General features: G+C 39.9%; 1 protein-coding gene across 1 annotated transcript in view; it reads right to left on the bottom strand.

Annotated features, from left to right (window-relative positions):
* Positions 1–25,099, bottom strand: part of ARHGAP15 (Rho GTPase activating protein 15) — a 311,247-nt gene that overhangs the window by 4,234 nt on the left and 281,914 nt on the right. The window contains exon 12 of the mRNA XM_068408177.1: positions 18,685–18,790. Coding sequence (XP_068264278.1) covers positions 18,685–18,790 — 106 coding nt within the window. The remainder of the gene's footprint in view (positions 1–18,684; positions 18,791–25,099) is intronic.

Below are 25,099 nucleotides of genomic sequence, written 5' to 3'. Positions count from 1 at the left end.
AATAGGTTTTGATCTTTTCAGAATCTTGTCCGCTAGCATTATGCACAATATTTTGTTTAACTAGGGAAGTCACTGCCATGAGAGACAGAAACCAATGTCTAAGCAGAGGCCAGAAAGATTAAAGATGCGTGGGAATAAAGAAAACTCCTCAGAAAGGAAAAAATAATATATATATAACAACTAACCTTACAGAATTAGGACCTGACTCCTCTCTAAGTGGATTATTCCACGAGAGCCCATTTGGGTGGTTTTTGTCCCTTTGCTGAACTGTTCTAGAGTCTGCTGTCACAGCCAAAGCTGCTCAGCCTGATGGACAAGGGGGCTGATTTTGTATGTAACTTCCTACGAACTGCCTTGGTGGATCAAAGCCTGCTCATCCCATTGATTTGCTTTACCAATAATTGTCCTCAAATTAGCTAACATCTGTTTCCTATAAATACTCAGGCATATGCAAATGTAATGTTTTAGGTTAAGGACTCAGCCCTGGGAATGGCTCAGCTGCCTTCAACTCACCTCAGGCCTTTTCAGTGCACTACTATGGGCCGGTTTTTATGCAGCAGTTTTCAGAGTTTTGCTATTGCTGAGGTGCCAATCAATTTGAACATGTTAAAATTTGACTCTTATGATGAACAGTTTCTGGCTCAACATTTTATGCTTCTCTCCTTCCCAAATGCTGGTTCACGGGAGTTAAAAAATAACAGGTATTACATACTTTGCGTTAGTGACAAGACATTTGGGAAGGAATCATCCAACCTTGAAATAAAATCTTTATTGAAAGCAATTCTACATCCATGCCAGTCAGATACATCGTACGATCAGAGGAGATGTCCCAGGGGAAAGCTCGGCACAGTAGACAGGGTTGATTACTTGGACCTCCTGTCACTTCTTAACTCACTGACAATGGCTGAGACATTCAGTACAACTTTGTTTTCTTTATTTGGAAGTAAAGTTAATATACTTACCTTAACTGTGCCAAATGTACTGGAAAATAACCTGATAATAAAATGTACCATCCTACGAAGTGATAATGTCTGTGTGCGCATTTTGGCAGGGCTTTTGCAGACGGGTTTTTCAGTGTGAGGAAGGAAGCAGAAGTACAAAACGATGCACAGATAAACTATCAGCTTTCTTCTGAATGTATTTCCTTTCCTTTTAAGGCCTGTTACATACTTTCCTGAGGTACACCATGTTACTGCAGCATCATTTTCTGTTGTAAACTTAGTTCAGCTATAGTAGTTGTTCTTTAGGAAGAACTTAAGTGTTTTTTGGTACTAAAAAGACAACTGAACTACAAAGTTTGGCTTTGAGAATCCTCTTAAAACACAAACAACAACAGGTGTCCTTCTATAACAGGTCAAAACCGTGCAGAGATATCCATATCCAGCTGGATATACCAGCTTAGGACAGACAGCAAAATACACCCACCGTGGAGGCAGGGTGCAGGGCATGTGCACTACTTAACCCCATCTTGAGAGGCTTACAGAAATAATCGGTGGTAAGTGAGCCACTGATACCATAAGGTCTATTAGTGTAAACTGTTCAATTCATTGCACTGCAATGTAGATAAATTTAAAATTTAGTATTAAATTGGGATTCTTGATATTTTATGAATGCAAACTAAACCTCATTATTATTTATGTACTGGCTTTATGGATGATTTGCTCAGTTGCATTACAGTGGTGTTCACCAGCTGATGAAGCTAAGCAAATGCAAACACTATCAGTTGAATCCCCAGCTTGTTGTTTGTGAAATCTGTATACCCTGTTGTGGGGGCAGGGGGAGTTTTGTGTGTATGTAACTACAACCTGAGGTCTATGCTTATAGAGGAGCTCCAAAACACTACAACGTCTGTCCTTTCCAAAGTGTGATCACAATGGACTAATACAGCTTTAAGATACTTTGTTTTGCCCATGTAAAATTTGAAGGTACTTTAAATTCCTCTTTGCTCCGTAGGTTGAATTTGAAACAATAGCTGTCCAAGACTGGTAATAGAGAAACCAGGTCATGGCGTATGATATGTTACGAGAGGGGTCAGAAACAGTTCAGACATGCTTAAGAGCTTGCTTTTGCTGAAAATAGCCTCCATGGCTCCTGGCCTACAGAAACTCCATAGGCTTCCTGTGCTCTGCAGCTGTGGGTTCATGTTACAGCTCTTTGGGAAAAATCCCTTCTCTTCAGTTGCTCTGGGACACGAGAACGAGCACTTGATGCTGTCTTCTTCTTCAGACTAGCCTTTAAATCTGACTGTTGGATGGCTATATATAGTACCTGGATAGCTGACAGGGACCCGGTGGAGATCGGGCTTCCTCAGGGGATCCCCTGCACATCTCACAGCACGAGCCCTTCCCTCGATGAACTGCCTTGGAGTCTAGCCCTAAATGAAAATAATAACTAAACTAACTCTGAACATTGGCTCACAGTTGGCTGAATAGTCTCTGGAAAGCTGAAGAAAGGCGTTTATTCTGGCTTAGCCTGGTTTAATAAGAGAAAGTTCAAAATAAAATCTTCTCACCATTGGGTGAACTTTGCTACCTGTATGACTTCCTTTCTGAAGAGCACGTGTGCTCTTGCCTTTGCACACACCTCACATAGTGCCTGTTTTGTAGAGAAAGTCTTTATTTTCTGGGGGACTGAGGCCAAGATGTAAAAGCATGTTGAGATATCTAAAGGGACGCAGGCCCCTACAGGGACTTTGTTCAGGAATGTGCTTTGGAGAAGTCCTGCTTGTTCTTCTGCGTAACAGGAGCTGTGCTCCTGCCTCCGCCCTCAGCTGTGGCTATATGAAGAGAGCAGGGTAACGTGGTACCTTCATCTCAGCCTTGGGATGGTTTCTTTTTTTTCTGGCTGTCTCGTGTGTTAGAGGAGCTCCAAAGGCAGAGGGTGCACATGGGTGTCACAGCATGCCATGGACAGCAAGGGCAGGAGTTCCTCTCCACACTGTGGTGGCTCTACTGAAAAGCCCTGTGTGGGCAGAGGCTCAGGTCCTGCTCCCTGAAACCGTGTTGTGTCAAAGAAATTGATTCAAAATAATCTTCCTTGTTACCGCAAAAGTTGCAGGTCTCCCTTTTGGAAAACTGACCCAACTGGGTGATCTGCTAAGTTCTTCCATTTACTGTCAACCAGCAATCTGTCCTCCCAGTTTGGCTTGGATTTTATTTTGTGTGTGAATGCAAACTGGTTCTGACTAATGCTTATAAGACTGGAGGGAGGAGGAGATCTGGCTAGTCCATGTTATCACAGTGCGAGTTGCTGTTGAGCCTAAAGTTTGCCTGTTCGGGGAGAGCCACTTGGTAGGAGTCAGCTGAAGGCCACGAACTTCCTTAAGCAGCATCTCAGACTCCTCTGGCTGCAGCCCCAAGCACAAGGCATTCATTTTTGCCTTCTCTAACAGCCCTGTAGCAGCACATATATCTCAAACAACAGCGAAGCCCTCTTCAAAAGCCACACTACCACTGCAAGCACGAGCCTCTCCTTGGGGAGAGGATGGGAGAGAACAAAACCACCCGTGACAGATGTTAGGCAGATGCTAATGCACTTCTTAGAGGGGTTTGGATAGTAGAGTGATAAAGGCAGTGCGAGACTACATAGAATAATATATGTTCAGACAGAGATATAACACATAGAGCCCTTAAATGTATTTTTGGCTGGTGGCGTAACTTTTGCTGTGATAGATATTTTTTTTTTTTTTAATTCTATTTCTGATTTTTTTTCTGCAGAACAACTAGCTTATTGTAAAGACCAGCTTGCAGAGGTCCTGGATCTGTACGCTTCTGTGGCCTGTGTGGCCCAGAAGGCAACAGATAGTTTTACATGAATAAAGCTTTAACTTTTTAAATTGATAAATATTTTTGTTCAAGAATGCCTGAAGCTACATTTCCTTGTAACGTTAAAAATAAAAAGCAGTTAGTAACAATCTCGCTTAAATCAAGAATTGTAAATATAGAACCTTTATCATCAGCACAGCACATCCAAAAATGTCTTTGTAAAATAAATCAAATTATATGAGTTAATTGATTCCAGGCAACATCAGCAACTGCAGGTGGAAACTGAATAACAGGATGTTTATTAATGAGGGACTATTAATCAAAATTGACAATATCAATTCCTGTTTCTGTTATTTGAATTCTACCTGCAAAATCCGTGGACATACTTGCTGAATTTTTAAATAAAAATTTAAAAGTAAAGAAAACGCTAACACTTGGGATTTTAGCTTTAGATGTAGGGCTATTTGTTTAAACAGCGAAAGGATATCCTAAATCCAATTTGACAGGCAATGCCAAAGATGCCAGTGGTAATTAATTAGCACTTAATTTAGACCACAGAACAACAGGATATGGAATTGGTGCTCAGTGCCATTTCCCCTTAGGCTTCGTCTCATGAGGGTCAGGAGTATGGCTGTTGCATTGAAGGTCAGTAAATAAATTGGGGGAACACATTGACACTGGACTTTTCATGATAGATATCCTTCACCCTTATTACTGCCTCCGGCTATCGCTGATGAGAAAAGAACTGCAATTGTTCTGTGAAGAATGCTGTACACAGGCTGGATTCGAGCAAGGTAGCGTCTGAACGCCCCCGTCCTACAGTAGCAGGGCTGGAGGCTTCCTACAGGCAGAGAGCTGCCTCAGCTTTGCATCTGGGCTGGGAAGAAACTCCTATCTGTAGCGTAGAAAGCTTGAAGAACTCTGACAGGCGAGAAAATTCACTTAAAAGCAGTCCTTAAGTTTGCTAGATTTGTGAGCTTAGCTTTAGATTAGGCGTAATTAAAAGCAATGGAAGATTTTAAAGTGAGGTTAGAAACTAGGTCAGCAAGGGAAAAAACACATTTCCTTATTATCCTCTTGTCTTAATAATATTTGGTATTCCTCCACAAAGCTAAAGGCTCTTAATAAAGGTGGATTAATGTTATGAACAGCATTGTTTTCTGATGGGGACACCAAGGCTTTGACATGCTTAGTGACAGACAAACAAAAAAGTACATAGCAAAAAAGCAGAGCCACCAGTTCTGCTGGTAACTCAGCTGGTTTTTAACTCGGTGAAAGAAGCCGCCCTTCTACAACACACCCAAAGCAGAGGGTATGTGGAAAACACATGGGAGACCCTATGGATCCTTGGTCACAGATGCACACAAATTGTATTCTTTGGTTCAGATTTACTGGTAAGAAAAATAGAAAGACGATGAGACTCAGCATTATAATATAATCCTCCTCCTCCCAGTAAACTTAGTGCATCTGCCAGCCACTACTATGCTTTTTCTTCCAGTAATCTCTACCCATCCTTCAAAAAAAGCGGCTCAAGTGGAAGGGTGTCAGCACTTGCACTGATACTCAGCAATGTTACAGCTCTCTGAAATCCCTTCTTACAAACCATACCCTATGCTTGAGTAGTCCAGTTCCACCATGGCCCGCAGGCCGATGAACAATGGGAACGTCAGCAGTTACAGAAGGGAAATTCTTATGGCAAAGCCTAGACGTACTCCACTAGCAGAGTTTTATCCCCTGCATTGCTACATCAGGAAAACACTGAGTTAGACAGCAGTTCATGCTCAGAAAATGTATTTCGGAAGCCTCAGGTTAACAGTTATTTTAAGTTTCACTTCATCACACACTTTGCAACATCTCTCTTGACAGTGAGTGAAATCTTGATTGCTGCTGAAGTCACTGACAGGACTCCCAGCGACGGGGAGCCAGAATGGAGTCAGAATTTCACCTTATATAAGCTTAACTTTTCTCATTTTGGATGATATCTACTTTTACTAAGTGGAATTACTGCTTTTGACTATGTTCAATCTATAACCTCTTGCACCCTTTAATTATAGCCCTTTTGTGCTATGGTAACCCAGTTGACTGCAACTAACTCAGCCCTGGATATGACAGGTTTACCTTCTGACTTAAAGCCCAAAAGTGTCAATTGGCTGGAATTTCAACCTGGGATGCTGGATTTTAGACAACCTACTCAGAAATGCATCTTTGCTGGTGAGTTTAGAGCTTCTCATGAAAAACTTAATTAGCGAAGAACACATTGTTTTTGTCCAGCGTCATGAATAAATGGCTTAGTTTTGTGAGACAACCGGTAATTTTTGATGTCGAAATCAGAGAATGTGGCAAAGAATTCCATGAAAGTCAGAGAACAAACTCTCACCAAAGTTTTCCTTTTCTGTGGGCTCCTATATACAAAATTACTTCATAAATTTTTTTGTTTCAAAGCTTTGTAAATAATGAAAACTTCTGAATATTGGTCTATTAATTGTCCCCTATATAAAATCTCCATTTTTTAACCTCTATTATCACTGTCTTGTTTAAAATGAAAGCCTTTTTGCAGTGCTCTGCCCGATGGAGATGATTTTATATGGGATCTGACCTCAACCAGGATTCCTACTCTTTCAGGTTCAGTTCTGAGCTCTCCACAAGCTACTATTGCAATATATATGCACCGCATTTGTATCAGATTTGAAAGATGCTTTAACATGCCTCCCAGCATCACGATTGTTTCAGCCCTGATATTGAACGTGAGTAGGATGAATGTATCTCTTAAATGCACTAGTGAGTATGTGCCATGAGTCTTTGATTTCTTTAAACTTATTTGCATTTTACTTGCCCTTCAGCAACGAATTTACTATGTCAGCATTGTCTTTTCTACTTACACTTTGTCTGTCTTGTCCGCTCACCTTAGCTTGATGTTTATTTTTTGTACACGTGTATAGTCCATTGCACTAAATGCACGAACTGCCTGGAGTGGAGGATTTTCCGTATATGGTGTCTTTCTAAGATGCACCCTTTGTAGTACTGCAAATTCTGCAATATTTTTCCTAGCTTTAAACTAGCTTTGAATTTTCTCATTAGTTCCTTTTTAAGTCAAATACCCATTCACACACGTACTAGTCTCAGATGACTGTGGTCTAACTGCCTTAGACACTTCACAAAAGTCTTTATTCTATACAGGCAGCCCTACCTCTCTCAGTAGTTGTGTTTCTTTCATATTTGAAGCTGTTATGCAAAACATTGTTCACTTCAAGTGACCATACTTGCCAATATCTGCTTTTGTCTGACCCTGATCAAAACCCACAGAGTTAGAAAAACTGATGAGAAAACATACATGAGTGTCTTAGACCTCCTAAACAAAGTCATGTTCAACAGACACTGAAGGATTTAGGAACAACAGGTACAATCATGGTGTTGATATCAAGGCATACTCATCAGTTTTGGGACAACTCATTCAGTAAGCAGCTTCCATGACATCAAATCTCCCAGTCACAGCTTAAATGAGTAAAATGCCTCAATGCACCTCATAGAGTTGCAAAGAAGCATTTCTGATAGTGCCAGCCTGCCAAATGGGTCTGTCCCCGTATGGCCTTGCTTGTTGGTGTTATGCATAGGCATGCTGTTCTTGGAGATGAAGCTGAGATATCTTGCATATGATCTTTTTTATAGTCTTGAACTCCAGAAGACCACTGACACTGTGCTGTCTGGCCCTCAGGTAAGACTAAATTTCAGGACATTGTTTTGTAGGATGCTGCATGGATCTTCCTCTACAGCAGAAAATGTCTAACCGTAACAGAATGGTTATAAATGGATTTGCAAGCTGAGAAAGTGCCTCCTTAGGAAGGAATGAGTATAGTTTCAGGATGTGAAGCTGTATAAATGTAATTTAATATGAAGAGTAACATGGAAACCTGTTAGCATGTAACATAGGTTAAGCAGTTCCTCACCATAGTAGTCAGGTGGGATTCAAGACATATGATTATATTCATCAAGCTTTGAAATTTAGCCTGAGAGAGAAATCTCAGGGCTGACACTGAGCCCATGGCAGCTGCAATGACTTCCATGGGGTAGATGGTCTGAAGGAATGGAAAACTCATTCTTTTGATGACATACTTATGAGATACGGAAACAAGATGGTTATCCTAGGAGGTGATTCTAAGTTGCCTGCTACTACTATTGCCACAGCTCTACTGAAAACCCTCTCTGAACTGAAAGTTGGAATATGGACAAACTGATGTTCACAGTAAACTTTACCTACTGGAAAGATTCCATACACTGTAGGATTGTCCCATATGTTATACGCTGCTGGGGTCTCCAAGATTGCTGATAGCTTTTGGTGAAGGCCTGGACTTGACAGTGTGGATGGCAATGATCTGGGAAGTGGGAACAATTTCAAGGCAGTTGAAGTGCTATCCAGAGGTGGTTTGGTGAGGCTGAGTGTAGTGCTGATTCAGAGAACACAGTTGGGGCGAAAGGTTTGCACCTTGTCCACAAAGGTGGTAGGAGAGCTACAGGAGAGGGATTGGTTGGATCTATGAAAAATACAGAACTGTTCTGAATTCCCTTTTCTTGGCTCATGTCCATGGCAAGGGGTCTTCTTTCAGACGACACAACAAAGCTCTGGAGAGGACGGGGCAATGCCATCTAATGGAGGGGCTGAGATGGGTGTCGAAACCCTCGTCTTAGAGGAGGTAAGGGGTTGCTTCTTGTGGACCAAGGGAGGAGACAAGTTGTCGTACATTTGGCTGGAGTTAGCTGCTCCACAGATTTATGATTTTAAATTGCACCATAATGCGTAATGTACGAAAAGATAAATATTTTCCATTCAGCAACATCTTGCTGCATTTTCATCTAACTCTATAATTTTAATTATAAAGTGAATATAACCTGTATCAAATTATGATTTTGTTAACATATTGAATGAGGACAAGAAAAATAAATACCAGATTTTATACTGTACAGGCACATGAAGGTATAGTAAAAAAATCTGGTTTCCTTGACCACATTGTCATAATATGCATATATAACTGCTTATTGAATCCAGGCTGTGTAGACAACAGAAAGAACACTGGCTCCATACCATCACAATGCATGCCCACAACAAAGAGAAGGAAAGAACAGGCTCTTTCATTGTGTGTTTCTAAGTATTACCAACATAAGGGCTAAAAACATTACCTCTGTCTGAAGTGTATCTATATATCCATGCATAAGTTATTAACTGGTCTCCCTGAGCACAGTTGCTGAAAATATTAATATATTCAAATTATATTCTAGCTACTGCAAAAACAGTAGATCAGACAAATGTATTAAAATCTCTTCAGACAAAAGGAGTCATGTTATTTATAAAGTTCCTCCCCCCCTTACTGGAACACAAACCTTCATTGTATACAATATATGAGAACGCAAGATGATCCTTAGATGTCAAAATGTGGCTTAAAGTTTGAATGTAATCATAAAACAGTGCCTCTAATGCTTGCCATAAACAAATTGTCACTGGTATTATGTAACTTAGACTATTCACAAAGTATAAAAGACGGGAAGAATAAAAGGTGGCTGCCAAACACCACGGGCCAAATCCGAAGGTTGTGCCAAATTGCGCTGGCGGACTGGGATTGCAAACCCAGCGTGGAATTCGGATTTGCACTCCCGGTGCTCGGGCTGCTCCTATGGCTTAAATTTTTTTTTTTTTTTTAGTTTGTCAGTTTGACTGTAAGACAGCAAAGCAGCAACCAGTGGCTTCTGCAGCCTCCCTGCTCACTCTTTCTGGGAGACGGGAAAGTGGGATAAAATTTCCCTCACTGCTGCAGGACCAACTTTTGTACGGAGTGGCTTTCTAGGATGCAAACAGGCATAGCCAGATTGCACCAGCAATGCAGCCCAAAAAGGGAAGTATCGCTCTTAAATCTGGTGGCCTTGAATTTTTCATGTTAGCCAGCACGTAGGGTACCACCTCATCGGGCTGAGACCCTCCTCTTCGCTTGGACTCCTTAAGAGAACCAGCACAGCGGGTGAACGATGGAAGACCATACATCAAGGCAGAAGACCTTGTCTGTGAACACACTTTCCTTTAGTCTGGGCTTCAGGAGTAATGTGTATCTGATAATACACACACTGCACAAATTTAAATTGCAGGTAATGGTTGTGTTTCAGCTCCTTTATTAGGGACAACAACCAAGCTAGGTGGTTGTCTACCCCCCTTTTTCCCCCTCTTCCTTTTAAAAGTAAAACGACATTTTTTTCGCAGCCTGAAATAATTGTTCAAGCAGAGATACTGGTTTAACTCATTATGAATTATTAGTGGAAAAGTGGGTCTCAGAAGTATGTTACATCTGAAATATTTTTCGTCACTTGAACATGTGCCGTCCAGAACTGGCCCTATTCTACCAGTCACTGGGAACAAACACTTCGCATTCACAGATGCTCCTAATTTGGTGTGGTTTGGAGTGTAATTTAGATCAAACGTATCCATGTAAATGAGTCAGGGTTTCTTAATTAGGTGCCTCTAAAGAAAAAACTTGGACCACATCAGTAGGTGTGGGTGTGGTGCCCACAGTACTGGAATCTTTCCTATAGATGAAGCTGAGTTTTGTTCAGGCATACTGTAGGTTTTTCTTTCCTTTTTTTTTTCTTTTTCCTTTTATTTTTTTCCTAAAGCACAATAATAAATCTGCAGATGGCATAGACATAAAGACGCTACTTCAGAGGAGCTGTCTAAAACACTGTCTCTTTGGCAAATGCCTTAAAGTAGGTCATTCTGCTGTGATTTAGGTTTATATTTCATTGCCAGCTTTTTGTTCCCGTTACAAGTAGGGTGCATTCCAGTCCACAGATTTGCTCTTCATTTTTTTTCTTCAGATTGGTTTTTATTTACAAGAATTTGTAGATCTTCATAAGAAAATGGCCAATACCCTGTCAGAAGTACTAATCATGCACTTGACCACAAAAAGAGATGTATGAAGGTGATAACCTGCAAATGCTGGAATATAAAATACCATTCTCTGGAAGCAAAACAATGTATTGATTCTCTTAACACGGTGATTGAAATGATTGTTGCATCTCTTGCAATGTGTGAAAAATGATTTGATCTAATGTCATTTCAGAAGTCTTCAGGAGCAGAGGTATCCATTGCCCTAGTTGTTCAGGTATTTGCTTTTTCTTTTTATGTATTTGCCACTGAAAAGCATGTATTTCGTAGCTTATATAAAAAAAAATCATCAGGGTCTGTTTTCCCATCAAAGTGCTGGGGGATTTACATGCCAAACTCCCACTAGCCTTAATGAATTACCTGCATAAATTCCCTTTCAATCGATAGTAGAATAGATCCTATTGTGTTATATTAATTATTTTGCACAGAGCACTGACATTTTGGCATTAAAGTCTTTTTTGTTTTGTTTTGTTTTTAAGTTCCAATGAATATCTTAAGAAACTTGAAGCCTATTATTTATTTTACAGCCTTATTCTGAGAAAAAATCCCATATCTTTAGTCAGAAGAATGAAAAGCATTGCAATTTACCCTTTGATGGTCTGATCCTGGACATTAATGTGTTAGGGCCCAATCTCCCAAAATAGCAAGAAAAAAAAGAGGGAAAAAAAGCCCTTTTGTAATGAATTGAGCATTCTTAATTTTCACCAACAGAAAACATTTGAGTTGAAAAGAACGCTAACCCCAAGCAATATTAAGAGGTTACAAAATCACATAAATTAACTCCGCCAGTGATATTTTACTGAAGCTTATGCGAGTGCAAACCAGAAGCAGGACTCTCACATGGTTTTGATTAACTGAAGAGTACTTAGCAGTAACGGGCCGTCCCCGAGATGTGCTGTCCATATGCACACATACGCCTGCAGCGCCAATATGCGCATGGACCAGCCTTCAAAGGCGTGGAGGGCTCGGGGCGGGGGACTGGGAAATGAGCAGAGAGTGGAAGTGAGAAGTGTTCGCTGTGTCATCGTGGGCAAGTGCCTTACCCTCTTCATTCCTCATTTTCTCCATCTACACAACTAGGATAATAAAACTTACTGACCTGGAAAGGAAGTTAGGAGATTTAATTAATGTTTGAAAAGCTTTTTTTGAGATCGTTTGATATTGAGTAATGTGGGATGAACAATAGGAGCTCTTTGAAACAGGGGCTCTATCTATCCATGTTTGTGTACTACACCTAGCACAATGGTGCTGTACAGCCACAGAGTCAACCGTATCATAAATATTTAAATTAAAACTATGTTAATTATTTTTATCGTTCTGTTATTTGCTGATACACTAGTTCAGTACATTTTGAAGCTCGGTAGCAATGAAAAGTACCAAGTGTAATTATTTGCCTGATTGTTATGAAAATCAGGGTTTATATTTTTAAATATGATTATAGAAATAGGAAGTATATGGAAACACAGGTAAAAATGTGGTTTTAATTACTCATCATTATTCTCATTAAAAACATTAAGCTGTAAGGTACTCTTCAGGGAAGAGGCGAACTTTGCACTCTTATTCTGCAAAAAGGACTAGGCATGACTGCAAAAACCTCAGCAGCATGTCGCCCCCACCCCAAAGTGAATAAAATAAAAATGCACAAAGGTGTTTCTGGAAGACTGAATTTCTTTTTTGCCTTTAATCCAAAATTTATTACTACTCCTGTCCTGTGCACACTTGTGTCTGGTGCACATTTTCGTGTGTCCACTAATTTTCAAGGGGAGAGTTTAGTAGACCGATGTGTACTTAGCAGAAAGAAAACGGGTTTAACTCTTCTTCTCCCCCCAAAATGAGCCCCTGGAAGCTACAGTAAACGGGACAAGTGTTGGCATTGCTCCAGCTCCTTTCTAAAACTCTTCTATAGCTGAAAGAGAGAAAAGCACTTGTGCAAGAGCATGTCTCGATATATATTTGCCTGAGGCTTTTATGTCCCTGGCCAGTCACCTACTCACTCTTCTGGTGCAAGAGGACGTTTCTCCTCCTCACATCTCCTGTAGTTGCTCCCCAGGCTTGTTAGGAGTAAGGCTAAATTTTTCTCCCTGCTGTGGTCCTGTGGCTGAAGAGCAAGAGCTGCTCATGAGTTGCCTGAATATACGGAAAGGTCTTGATTCAGGAAATAATTTCAACAAATAGTCTTTCTTGTGCCTTCAGTTAAACGCTTTTGTGCTTCTGCACATTCCTGAATCTGTGCGTTTTTCCTGAAGCAAAATTTAAATGCCCATCCCATACTTTGGACTGTAGGTCTCCCACAGGTTCTCTGAGGTTTCCCAAATAGAAATTTGTTGTATAACCCTTCAATTCTGGGAACTGTTTTTTTCTTTTAAATAATTTCTACCTTTCTTCTTTCTCTTAGTAAAAGGCTTGAACAGTTCTTAATGTAATCTGTTCTTCTACTGTGTGAAAAAAGCGTTTTCCTGAGCCTAGATTTAATATGTAAGCTTGACTAAAACTGCTGATATGACACATAGCTTAGTAAGTGAAAATCACATATGTTTGCTACATCGTTCCTCCACCAACTTAAAAAAAACAAAACAAAACAAAAAAAAGTTTGCAGACATGTCCTGCTTAGTATTACTTGGTGCCATACTTTAACTTTATTTTCTGATTTTCCCTCAGAATTCTGGGTACTGCTGCTGGACTTGTCATCACATTGTCATTGTGTCCTGGTGTGCGGGCTACTGTGGGCTTCTGTCTATGCATGGCTTTTTCCTTTTTTTTTTTCTTAGTCTTTAATAGGTGGAAATAAGTCTGTTTAGTTGCATGTAGTTTGCAGAAGCCTATGCTCTTCAGATTATAGCTGCCACATGTTGTGAGGTTTGAGGGGTGTGTGTGTTTCGTTTGTCAAGGTTGGATGCTTTTGTCTGTTCATAGACATAAGGGCATGCGGGAAGGTTATTCTTCATCTATAGCATGCATCTTGTAATACTTATGAATTTTGTTAGCTAATATATTGATATTAGTGGGTTCGTTTTAGATAAAAAGCTCTACTATGGATGAGGAGCTTATTTCCAGTGAAATTGATGCAAACAGTTACTAGTAAGAATGAAGAATTTGGGCAGGGGGAAGGTAGTCAGAAAGGAAGTCGTCATTCCCTCTCTGAAAGAGCAGAAAGCCTGGGTGGCATCTGAAAATGTCTTGCATGCTATGTACAGTGCAGGAAAAATGGAGAAAAAAAAAAAGAGTTTCTTGGATTCAAAGGTGAATCAAAAGGAATTGGCTTCTGCCCGGACCAGGCAGCCAGATAGGCCACAGTAACAGACCCACGTGATGAACCAAGAGGCAACTGCAGAGCTCCCCAGACAACTTGCCTGAAGTGCCTGCCAAGGAGGCAGATGCTGCTGCTGGAAGAATATCTTCCACAGTTGGGCATCTGGGTTCAGCGCTTCCCACGGAAGGGAGAGGGGTGGGAGCGTCAGGCTGGCCCCCGTCTTCCCGTTTAATTATTTCAACATCCATTTTATACTTTTGTAAATAACACGTATTATCCTGCCTTTGTGCAGGAAAATAATAAGCAAGGAGAGGGGTTTTGTCTGTAATATTTCGCTTTGCAGGGGTGTCTACACAGATGGGTAAAGACGGACTCAAGCTTGGCTGCCCTGTGCTCCAGCCTGGTCAGATGTGAGACAGCTTGGGTCTGGGAGTCGCAGAGCTGCCTTTTGGTGGCACGGAGCACAACCTAATCAGCAGAGCAGGCTGAGATTCATTAATTTAACATTAATAAGCACAGCTTATTAGCTCAGACACAGTGCTGTATAATGCAGGCACACAACTTCTGGAGCAGAGCTGCGTCTGCCCTCACCAGCTCGAGCGTGGTGCAGAGGACCCAGCCAGGGTGCTCCTCGCCCCTGCTGCATTTTGCATTAGGGAGGGAAGTATTTTGCAGTCACTGCAGAAGATTCTGTGCAAAAATACTCCTCCAGGTTTTTAGAGTGTATTGCTGGCTTAGGCTGAGTCTTTAAACCCTTTAAACTTCTTGTGCCTCGGTTTCCCAATGGGTGTGTAATAGCTACCTCAAAGATGCTGCCGTGAAAGAAGGTTAGGTACCAATCAGAAAATACTGTGGGATCCTTAAAGAGCGGATCCGTACCTTCTGCCTTGCTTGAATTACCGTTTTGTGAGTAAATTATTGGGTAAAAATAATGATTTATCAGATAGGGATTGGTTGCTCTATTCATGTTTGTGCAGAGAGACAAAACAAGGTTTGTGCATCATTTGATGTCCTATATATGACTGCAAAATAGGATGAGAAAGATCTATCAGTTTTATCTGGTACCTGCGATTAGCTCACTCTGTTTGGAAGTAAAATTAACTTGTAAATAAGCAACAGGAAAGAGTGGAGTCCTGGAGACCTGGGGTGCTGTTTTCACAAATGTATGGAACAGCAGTACACGGGCTATACGTAGCAAGCAAATATTTCTAAACATGTTCAAGTAGAACGAGCTGTTTTCTGTAGTCCTTTATTTGGGAGAATTCCTGCTCAGGATGGGGTTTGTTGTTTCTTTCATGTGTAAAGTATATTTGTTTGATTTACTCATCTTCAGGAACAAGTATGAATAACCTAATAGTAGTTGTGCTCAATTATTTTCAGTACAAGTCCTAAAAAATCCAATGTCTTATGGTATTAGACTGGCAAGAGCTATGTGATATTTCTGTCCAGCCTTATATTTTGTCTTTTCTGCTTATGAGTAGTAGAATACATTTCATGCAAAGATGAATAGGGGACATTGGTGGGTTTTTTTTGCCTCCCATCAAATGCAAAATCTTAAAAGAACAGGTACTGCAACCCCAAGCTTTGCTTTTAATCCTCCTCCTGTGGGCTTCACTGTGACTTCTTGCAACTTCAGAAGGCTTGGTTTAAGAAAGATGTATGGCACTGGTGTTAATCCCTGCTGCCAGGCCTTTCTCGCAGACTCTCTCATCAGCTGCTTTGTCTGGGTTTCTAAAGGAGGATCCTTCTGAAGTGCATTTCCCATTGTTATTTGGGCTTGATCTGGACCCACTCCCACAGACTGGAACGCTGCAGAATGAAACCGTAGTGCAGCCCCGCTGCTGTCAGTGGTTTAGGATATACATAGCCTTCTAGGTGAAGGTTGGATTCTCCTGCTGAGCTGCTGTGTGTCAGTGAGACGTGCGCTCTGCATGCTGTACAGAAGTCACGCTTACGAAGTCCCATGGCCCAGGTCTACATAGCCCTGTTCTCCTATTTGTGTGATAGAGAGGAAAGAAAGGGGTAGGAGAAAGAGGGGAAAGCCACAGAAACAGCATAACTGTGGTCCTTCAGCTTCTCCCCATAAGAAACTCCTTGAAGCTCAGTTCAACTTTGGGCAAGAACAGCCATCTCCACCAGCAAATACAGAAATTGCAGTAATATGCCTCAAAACAAACCAGTCTACTTGGTTTTGCAACTAATCTGAAACTTTTGAACATCCTGTGATTTGCACTGAGCAAACGCTGTGATTGAGGAGGATGGCGTAAGGTGCAAGTCAGTGGTGAGGCTGGCACATCGTGCACATTGGCACCCATATTCTGAAAAGTGTTCTAAAAGTGATATAATTCTATGTTTTGTAACCTCTGCAAACTAGTCTTGTTTCCTAGGTTAATTTAAAGGAACACACGTTGCCTATATTTCCATAATGTAAACTTTTTGTCGTTGCTAACAATATATGTAAGCTTCTCTATTCTCATTTATGGAGCCACGAGGCCATTCAGACTGGCCTCTGTTTTTTGCATTGACAAGTTCAAGAGAACCCAGCACTTTTTACCTGGTTTTTGGTTTTTCAGTATCTATTCTACTGCTACTTCCATATCAATGGAGCAAAGCTTATGGAATAGCCCTGTCCTTCCCTGAGGATGTGTTAGTGTGGCAGAGAAGGCTGATCTTCTTCAGAGAGACTCAGACGATTGCTCCCATAATGCTCAGATCCCCAAATGGCTCAAATATCACATTTTCCTGCCTTCCATCACTCTGTGCCACTGTGTCACATCAGTATACCTCTGGCTTCGCCATGCTTTCTGCAGTGACAGCTAGGTAAGAGCAAGTGTTTATTTAGATAGTACTATATCTACAGAGGTGTAGTCAAGCCTGCTATTATGTATGTATGCATTATGAAGTATTGGTATTTTATTGTGTGTATTTTAGTGTGGGTTTATTTTCCTTTTATTTTCTTTTCTCCAAAAAACACCAGTCTTGATCCAGTTTTGCCAGTTATTCTACACATACACAGCAGGAAACTATTGCTGTCCCAAACAGATTATGCTCTAAAAAGCCAAGGCAGACAAAGGAAGTATTATCATCATTTTGTAAACAAGGAACCAAGGCACAGAGAGATTAAGTGATTTACCCAAGGTCACCCAGAACACCCGGTCAAAGCCAAGAACTGAACCCGCGTCTCCTGAGTCTCAATCAAGTGATTTAACTATGAGATCAAAGACTTATTGTGTATACCTGATATCTCTCCCCTAAGACATGGTAACAAAACTTTCTTCAGGTTAGGATCAATGCCACATATGGTGCAGTAAATTTTGTATATGGCATATCTGTGCTGACAGCATGTACCCACTTCTTGCACTCAGGTTCTTCACAGGAAATAATTTCCCTTATTATTCTTCCATTGACAGTAATAAATTATCATCCTTCTCTAGATAACCCGCTGAAGGAGAGAATGTGCACACACGGTACATCAGCTGAATGCATAGAAAACTGTTTTTCTGCAAGGCCAAACTCAGTCATTTTATAGACTGTTTAAAATCCTTCCAAGCTTGATGAAATGGGGGCATTCCCATGACTATATGGACTTCATTTTGCAGTTTTAGCTGGAAGCTGCAAAACAAGATAAAGGTTCTACATCTCTTACATGTATATGCCAGGAAAATGTGGCAAAAATGATCAGTATAAAGGCATCATTCATTGTAAGCTCAGAGTAGTCTTTTATTTGGAGTCTTTATTACTCACTCGCTGGGGTCATGATATCATTCCTGGGATGAACTGCTTCTCTGTGCACAGGGCCTGCATGGGGTCCTAGATTCTACTTAGTCCCTTCACTTTTAAGTGTAGTTTGGCTGAGAAGTGACTACACAAAATGTCAATGGTTAGTCCCAACAGCAGAACAGCCAGGAAGGGAGGAACAGGATCCTGCCCTTCATGTACCCCTGTCTTGAGGTCTGCCTCTTCTTCCCAGTCATTCTGCAAGTCAAACAGCTGCAGATTGGTTTCTGAGTGAGCACATGGTCTATGTACATTTTTACTGTTAATGCCAAGAAATAAGAGAGGAAAACCCAAGGTGAACGTGAGAACCTGGACTGACTTTGTGGGCTGACATCTCTTGCAGACAGAACTCAATAAGTGTGGAAACCGCAGAGGAATGATAAGGTGGAGTCTCACAGTGTCATTTTTCTGCCTCTGTGGTGTCTCAGAAACATTAGGAGAGCAAAGATGCACTTCCAAATCTCTCCTCAGCATTTCTTAGGTGTTCTGTGTTGTCACAAGCTTCCTCATGAGGTATAAGAGCTCATAACTTATTTCCTTGTGTGAGGTTATTTCTATCATTACATGCCTCAATAAAAAGGAGTTTGAGTAGCAGGGATCTCTATGGTGAAAATATGGTGATCAAGAGGTCTGTTGTTGGAGAAAGTCCAATCAAACTGAACAAATGCAATACTGGAACATGTTGCATTTGCCCAGTTCAATATAACTGCAGCATAGCAATCCTCATGTGACTGCACTGAAGGAAACAGGACTGCTCTGTTTTCTAGTAGTGGAAAAAAATGTGCTTTTGCTTAGACTTACCGATTTCTTGAGCAGGAATAGGATATACATAGATACCATAAATCATGCTTAGTTTTGCCAAAGAACGTAATTATCTTCAGTATTTCGGATGACATTTCCGATAGGATTTGGACACCACACACCGATTCTTTTTAGAATTATCTATCTGTTATTACCACAGTTCTACTTACTTCTTTAGATGTTCAAAGAGGATTTTCATTGTGTCATAGTTTGGTCTAGGGAGCTTTTTTACCAGGCTCCTTATGGATTTGATGCGAGTGGCGTTGTCCTGGATTTCTAAGGGGGAAAAAAAGAAGATAAAATAACCACTTGAGTGCCATGTCAGGACATTACTTTGCCCAGTACTGTACCAGCTAGCTTAACAATAAAAGCAATCATTAATATATGGTTAAAACCAGAATATGTCATATCTTCTGTCACCTTGATAGAGAGCAAGAGTAATTTACAAGGATTAAAAATTCTCTCTTAATCTTAAGGAAGCATTTTCTGGTTCACAGAGTTATAATCTTATGCTTTTCATTTATTTTATTAGACTGTTAAACCATCATCCTAAAGTACCTCCAAGTAGTAAGTGACCCACATCTTGGGTGGAATTCCACTTTGGAATTACAGTTGTCCAATGGTGCAGCTTCTGTGATGGATGCACTTCCCAGGTAGTCCTTATTGTCCTTTTTTTCTCATCGTAATTTAATCAGCTATATTTATGAATCTCTACACTTAACATTACACCCCACCATGTTTGAAAATATAAAATGATTTGCTATTCTTTTCAGTCGTGCTTTCTGGTGATCAATTATTTTAAGAAACTATTCCAGGGTAGCTATTTTCTAATGCCTGTAGCATCTCACAACAGTACTTTTTGTAGGAAACAGTTTGTATTTCAAACTTACAATTAGTAATAAAGAATGCAGGACTAAGGGCTTTAATCTCTTTTTTTAAGATGATAGGAACATTGCTGTCCTTTTTGTTAAGATACACCTTCCTGTTTTAGCATGATTCATAGTTTCATGGGAAAGGTTTGACTGATTTTCATATCGATTTGTATAAGATGTTGCAACTAAAGCAACTGTGCTTTCGTTTAGGAACAGATTAGATAAGGTGCCAGTAGGTCTGATGCAGGGAAAACATCTTGCATGTTACATGCCCTAGATAACCTGAGAATACTTTTCTGATCTTATCATCTATGATTTAATTATCACCTATCATTCTTCGTATATGCTCCCTTTTTAATATTCATATTACCCTAGCACCCAGAGATCTCAATCAGGACTGAATCCCAGTTGCAGTAGGTGCTGCATAAGCATATGTGGTGATTAGTGCCTTGATTCAAAGATTTCACCAAAAAAAGTTTCAAGGAAAAATTTCCTGTAATTGAACTGAATTTAAAAAATGAAATTACTAGGATAATACTCCTTCCTGAGCATGTATTCCTAATTCCTGTTGAGATTAATACTTCATACAAACAGGTGTATGTATCTATAGTATTTACAATTTGAACATTTATATAGATATGAAACACAAGAGCTGAAAGTGGTCAATGAATAGGTATTATTTTCCAGTAAAAAAACTCATATGGATTTATTCTATAGGAAGTCATGCAATTGATAACAGCGATAATGAAGTTACACACGAACAAAGAATACACTTTCTGTGTATTTTACTTTTCTGATTTGACCTATACAGAGCCTTAACTTCTGAACATCACAAACTCCCCCAGTCTTGCAACCCAGTCATCCCTTGATGTTTTCTGCCACAAGCCATTAGGACTGGTTATTTTTGTCCTATGGATGATCTGTCCAGTGGGACTGAAGCTACAAATGAAAATGATATGAAATTTGTAGAAGTGAATTTATTGTAGAAGGGGGCATAAATTCTGTGGGCTTTTTATTTGTGCTGCTTGGTGTGCATACAGGCTATGGTCTTACCAGATAAGTTATATTTAGGTTGTGGCTGCACTGTCTGTACTGCAACTTCTCAAATAAAGCTTCTTAACCAGTTTATTTTTTAATTGTGTTTTCTCCTGAGAATTCAATGGACTTGAGTGGAACTGAAACACTGAGGTAGGGAAAGACTCAATGGAAGGGAAGGCTCACTGTTTGTCCGTTGCAGAACATTTGCAAGGAAATGTCATGCAGTAAAATTTTATTGTGCTCTCTTGAAGGAAATGTCTCTGCTCTGTGTTGATTAACAGAGATACCAGCTTGGTAACCACCTTCCCTACAGAAAGAGCTACCTTACAGAGGCTGCGCTTCCTCATAAGGTGTATTTGTAAAAGAAATAAACTAAAAAGAGCACCATTAATTTACAAAGAAGTTATTTATTGAGAGAATGGCAAGGGAGAGAAAGCTTTGTTTTAGGGCTTACTGTACGAAAGTCATCAGTGCTGATACACAGGAGAAGGGTTCTTTAGGTAGGCACTAAAGGACAAAACCTGTAGAAATTTTGCATAAAATTATTTTGTGAATCAGTCTGTTTGTTAATTGTTAGTCTATTGTAAAAGAAGAAAAAACGGGCAACGTGGAAACTTTAGTCAGCATTTCTGAACAGGGAATGATAAACACCTCTGCCTGGCTCTGGCATTTATCAGTACTGAGATATTATTACCACATAGAGTCACAGCATGGTTACTGTTATCATCAAAAAAAAAGAGCCAGCTAATCTTAATGGTTTGTAAAGCCGTTACCTGCACTGGTCTGACATTTATCATGATCATTTTACCACATGAGTCCTACATTGCAAAGGTATTTTATCTGGAAGGGACATCACTATGAATTATTATTTGCAGCTAGGTAGAAAATTGTATGTTGTAGATACCTTTTCTCATTATAAATCACAGTCACATTTCACCATTTCCCACACAAAGCTGCTGAGCCCAGGCTTTTTGCCATAACACTTAGTCTCGCTCCCTTTTATAGTTCCATGAAAATATTGGGTACTCTTTCATTAAGATGGTTGATATTGGTGGTTTTTTAAAATGCTATATACACACACTTGATTTTTCTCTAGTATAAAAGAATTTGTTTTTCCACTTGAGAAGCTGAAGAGGATAAACTGTTCATTTTTTTTATTAAAGCTTACTCTCGCTTCAGTTTTTGTGGTGGGCTTGTCTTTACTCTTGACCTTGTTGACAGAATATTTAACAGATCAGATGCAAGATCTTATGTTTCATTTGCAATATCTATCTATTTGCTTTCTTTCTGTAAAGCCTTGAGTTCCACTTTCCTAGAAATTTTTCCCTTTCAGGTTCTTAAGTAGGAAAATTTTTTAATTTAATTTTATTTTTTTTAGGTTTTCTCTTTACCATGCTCAAGTGGAGGGAGGAAATCTTTAAACATGAATTTGTATAAATAGCTGTGGAGAAGGTGTCCCCCTCCTTGCGCTGTACTATGAAGCCTAGCAGTACGGGGTGCAAAGGAAGGAAAACACTCTGAACAGCTGTTAAATTCTCCAGCTAAGTCTAGAAAATGAAGCAGGCCAGTTTTGACAAAATCAAATAATATTGTTTTTCATTTTACCCTTTTTATTGTGAAAATTGGTGAAAATCTGGGGAAAAGATTCCCATTTTGGAAAGTTAGACTCTCTTTTCCCTGTGAAGATTTCTGAAGGAAAAGAGTCATCATAATCACATATATCAAATAAAGAATGAAAGGATGTTTAGTCCTTTTTTCATTTTTGGGGCAAAATATGGAAGATGTAGTTGATAATTTCAGCAGATCAAGATACTCCGAAGTGAATTGCAGATGGTTTAGCATGTAATATTTTCATACAACATATATTTAGAATTTGTGTTACTGTCTTTAAAAATAGGGCTGGCTCCCTTCAATGGAGCAAAACTGGGGAGATGCTCTCTTGTTTATATTTAAATGAAGAATGCATTGAAAAAAACCCACTTAATATTATATAAGCTCTTTGGTAAATGAGCTTTGGGTAAACATTTGAACACAGAAGAAAACATGATGTGTCTGTAACATTAACAGTGGCTGGGTAAAAATGAATGAAGAAAGTAACCTTTAGCACTCGTGTCCATAAAGAATACTTAAGCAAATCCCAGCGAATCTTTCTTTTAATCATTAATTTTAAATGGACATAGATGTTTACAACAAGCCACTTTGTTTCAGAACAGGAAGCCCAGGGTTTATCTCCAATAACTCACGTTTGCTAGGAGGGGGTGTGTGTCTCTAACCTGACGTGCATTCATTATTTTGTAAGGTACTGGAGTCTGACCCGTGACCCTCCTCAGACCTGCTGCATTATTCATGTCCGACTGACTTTGTATAGTTTAACTATAGCGCCCATTTCCTTTTACCAGGCATCTCAGTGGCTTGTGCATGTTTAATGTTAAACGGCATTTATGGCTCACATTAATGCCTAATTTTATCACGAGCCATGGTTTCTTTTTATACTCTCGAGCCTCGCAGCTGAACTGCTGAAAAAAAGCAGTGATTTATGGTTCTGCATAAAATATCAAACTATTGGTCTGCCACCTAATCTATGTTTTGATGTTGTTGTTGATTTTTAAGCATGGTTTTCTCTGATTTTCTTACATGGCTCTTCTCACCTTGGTTTGTTTTTTTGGATAAGATTTCTGCTATCGTTAAAACGTCACACACTGTTGCTACAGCAAAATCTGTCTGCCAGGAGTTTTTCCAACAATTTGCTACTGATTCAACTGCCGAGAGAAAGACAGGTCTTGTCTGGGGCTTTTTTGGTTTGTTTATTTCATTTTTGCTTGGTTTTTTGTTTGTTTTTTTTTTTTTAATCGGAACTGAGTGGGTTAGGTGGATTTTCAAGTGCTAATGAAATTGTGAGACTTATGGCGCTGGCTACAGCCAGCCGTAGTGTGGGCAGACGCTCTGTGAGCTTCCCCACTGTGCTGCTGTGCAAGCATCCCCGCTGTTATGTTTGCTATAGTTTTAATGTCTGTGAAAAATTCCTGATGCAACTAAATTATGTTCTGCCCTCTTGTTTGTATAAATAAACACCCGACTTAGCCAATTCATCTTGCTCGTGCCCATTTTAGAAGCTCGTCCTGTCACACAATGCTTAACCCCAGTCCTTGATAGCTTTGGTTTTATCAGGGAATGAAAACTTGCTTAAAAGAGAGTGCTCTGTTGGTGTGATTTTTTTTTTCAGAGGTGTCAACTGCCCAGAACTCTGCTTTCATTCGGTAAGTCTTCATATTCTGGAAGTCATGGTGGCTAAAATACGCAGATTTTTATGTATAAATATATAGACAAATTATTTGTATCACTTTCAACATCAGGATATTTTAATGTTACTTTATACAACATAAAAGTCCCAATTTTAATCACTTGCAGTGCACTATGGCAATTGTCTCATGCAGATACATTGTGAAATATTTGTTAGTTTTTTAAAAAAAATCTATAAGAAGCGTTCAAACTAACTAATGTTTGCTATAAGGAAAATAACCAATTTGTGATCTGAATTGATTTTACTTTTTATTCATGCCCCAGAAATAGATGTTGCAAAAGAAAATGAGAATGGCGTGAAATCTCTCTATATGGGCAATTGATAAATTCATCCTATGTGGTATAAAGCGGAGTTTGCAATGAATATTCATACAACTTTTGCGATCCGTTAGCAAGACCCAAGACAATGAGTTCGCAACTTAGTCCCATTTAACAAAAATATATGTGGAATTAATGGGAAAAAACAGCACTTACAAAAGTTAAACTTTAATGTATCAAACTCCAGGTGCCGGAGTTTGAGGGAAATAACCAATAATAGTCATTTTTTACATATTTGATGGGACTGATTATGCAATGTGCAACTCTAAATGGCTTATAGCACATTGTAGCATGGTTCCATCCCATTGGCTACAGTAGGGTGCAGGCAGATGGATGACAGTGACAAGGAGAGAAGTGCTTTTGCTTAGCCGTGCGTTAAGATGCCATCCAGAAGCTCTGTGCACTGCAGACACTTCATTAGGATGCCAGGATAATGGTAAACTACCACTCAGAGTGACACCCCATTTCCTGCTTACTGAGCTCTCCAACCTCGGCAGATGTCAACAATCTCACAGTGCTACAGAGCAGACCTAACTTTCCAGGCACTTTGACTCCAATTTTTTTCCCTTAACAGTGCCATACATTACATGCAATATGTAACAGCAAGTACCAAACAGAAAACAAAATTTGCTGCCCTAATTATAACAAAGCAGCATCTGACTTAGGTACTGCATGCCCAGCGTACATACAACCAGTTAGGCGGCAGAAAAGAGGAATGATCTTTGTCGGTCAATTTTGGGAGTTAATTAGACTTAGGAATTTGATAGCTAATGGATGGTCTGATCCTGACTGAAAGGATTGTGCTTCACCGCTAACTTCTACCAAGCCTCGGAAAAACATGCCGAGCTCTTTCCTGGTATTTCGTACACTGTTCCAGCCTCACGTGGGGTTTTCTGCACAGAAAGAGCAGACTTGAGCATCTGGATGGTGTGATATTTTCTCTGCAAATGCACAACTCGAGGCCGTAACGCACCTCCCCGACAGCAGTTAAAGCCAGCAGAGAGACTGCGCTACGATGCTTGACCTGCACGCCTTTCCAGAGAAACACAAATAGTTG

This window comes from Nyctibius grandis, chromosome 9 (assembly GCF_013368605.1).
Source record: "Nyctibius grandis isolate bNycGra1 chromosome 9, bNycGra1.pri, whole genome shotgun sequence".
Classification (NCBI taxonomy): Eukaryota; Metazoa; Chordata; class Aves; order Nyctibiiformes; family Nyctibiidae; genus Nyctibius; species Nyctibius grandis.
The sequence above is the reverse complement of the archived record's forward strand: the minus strand, read 5'-3'. Positions and strand labels throughout refer to the sequence as shown.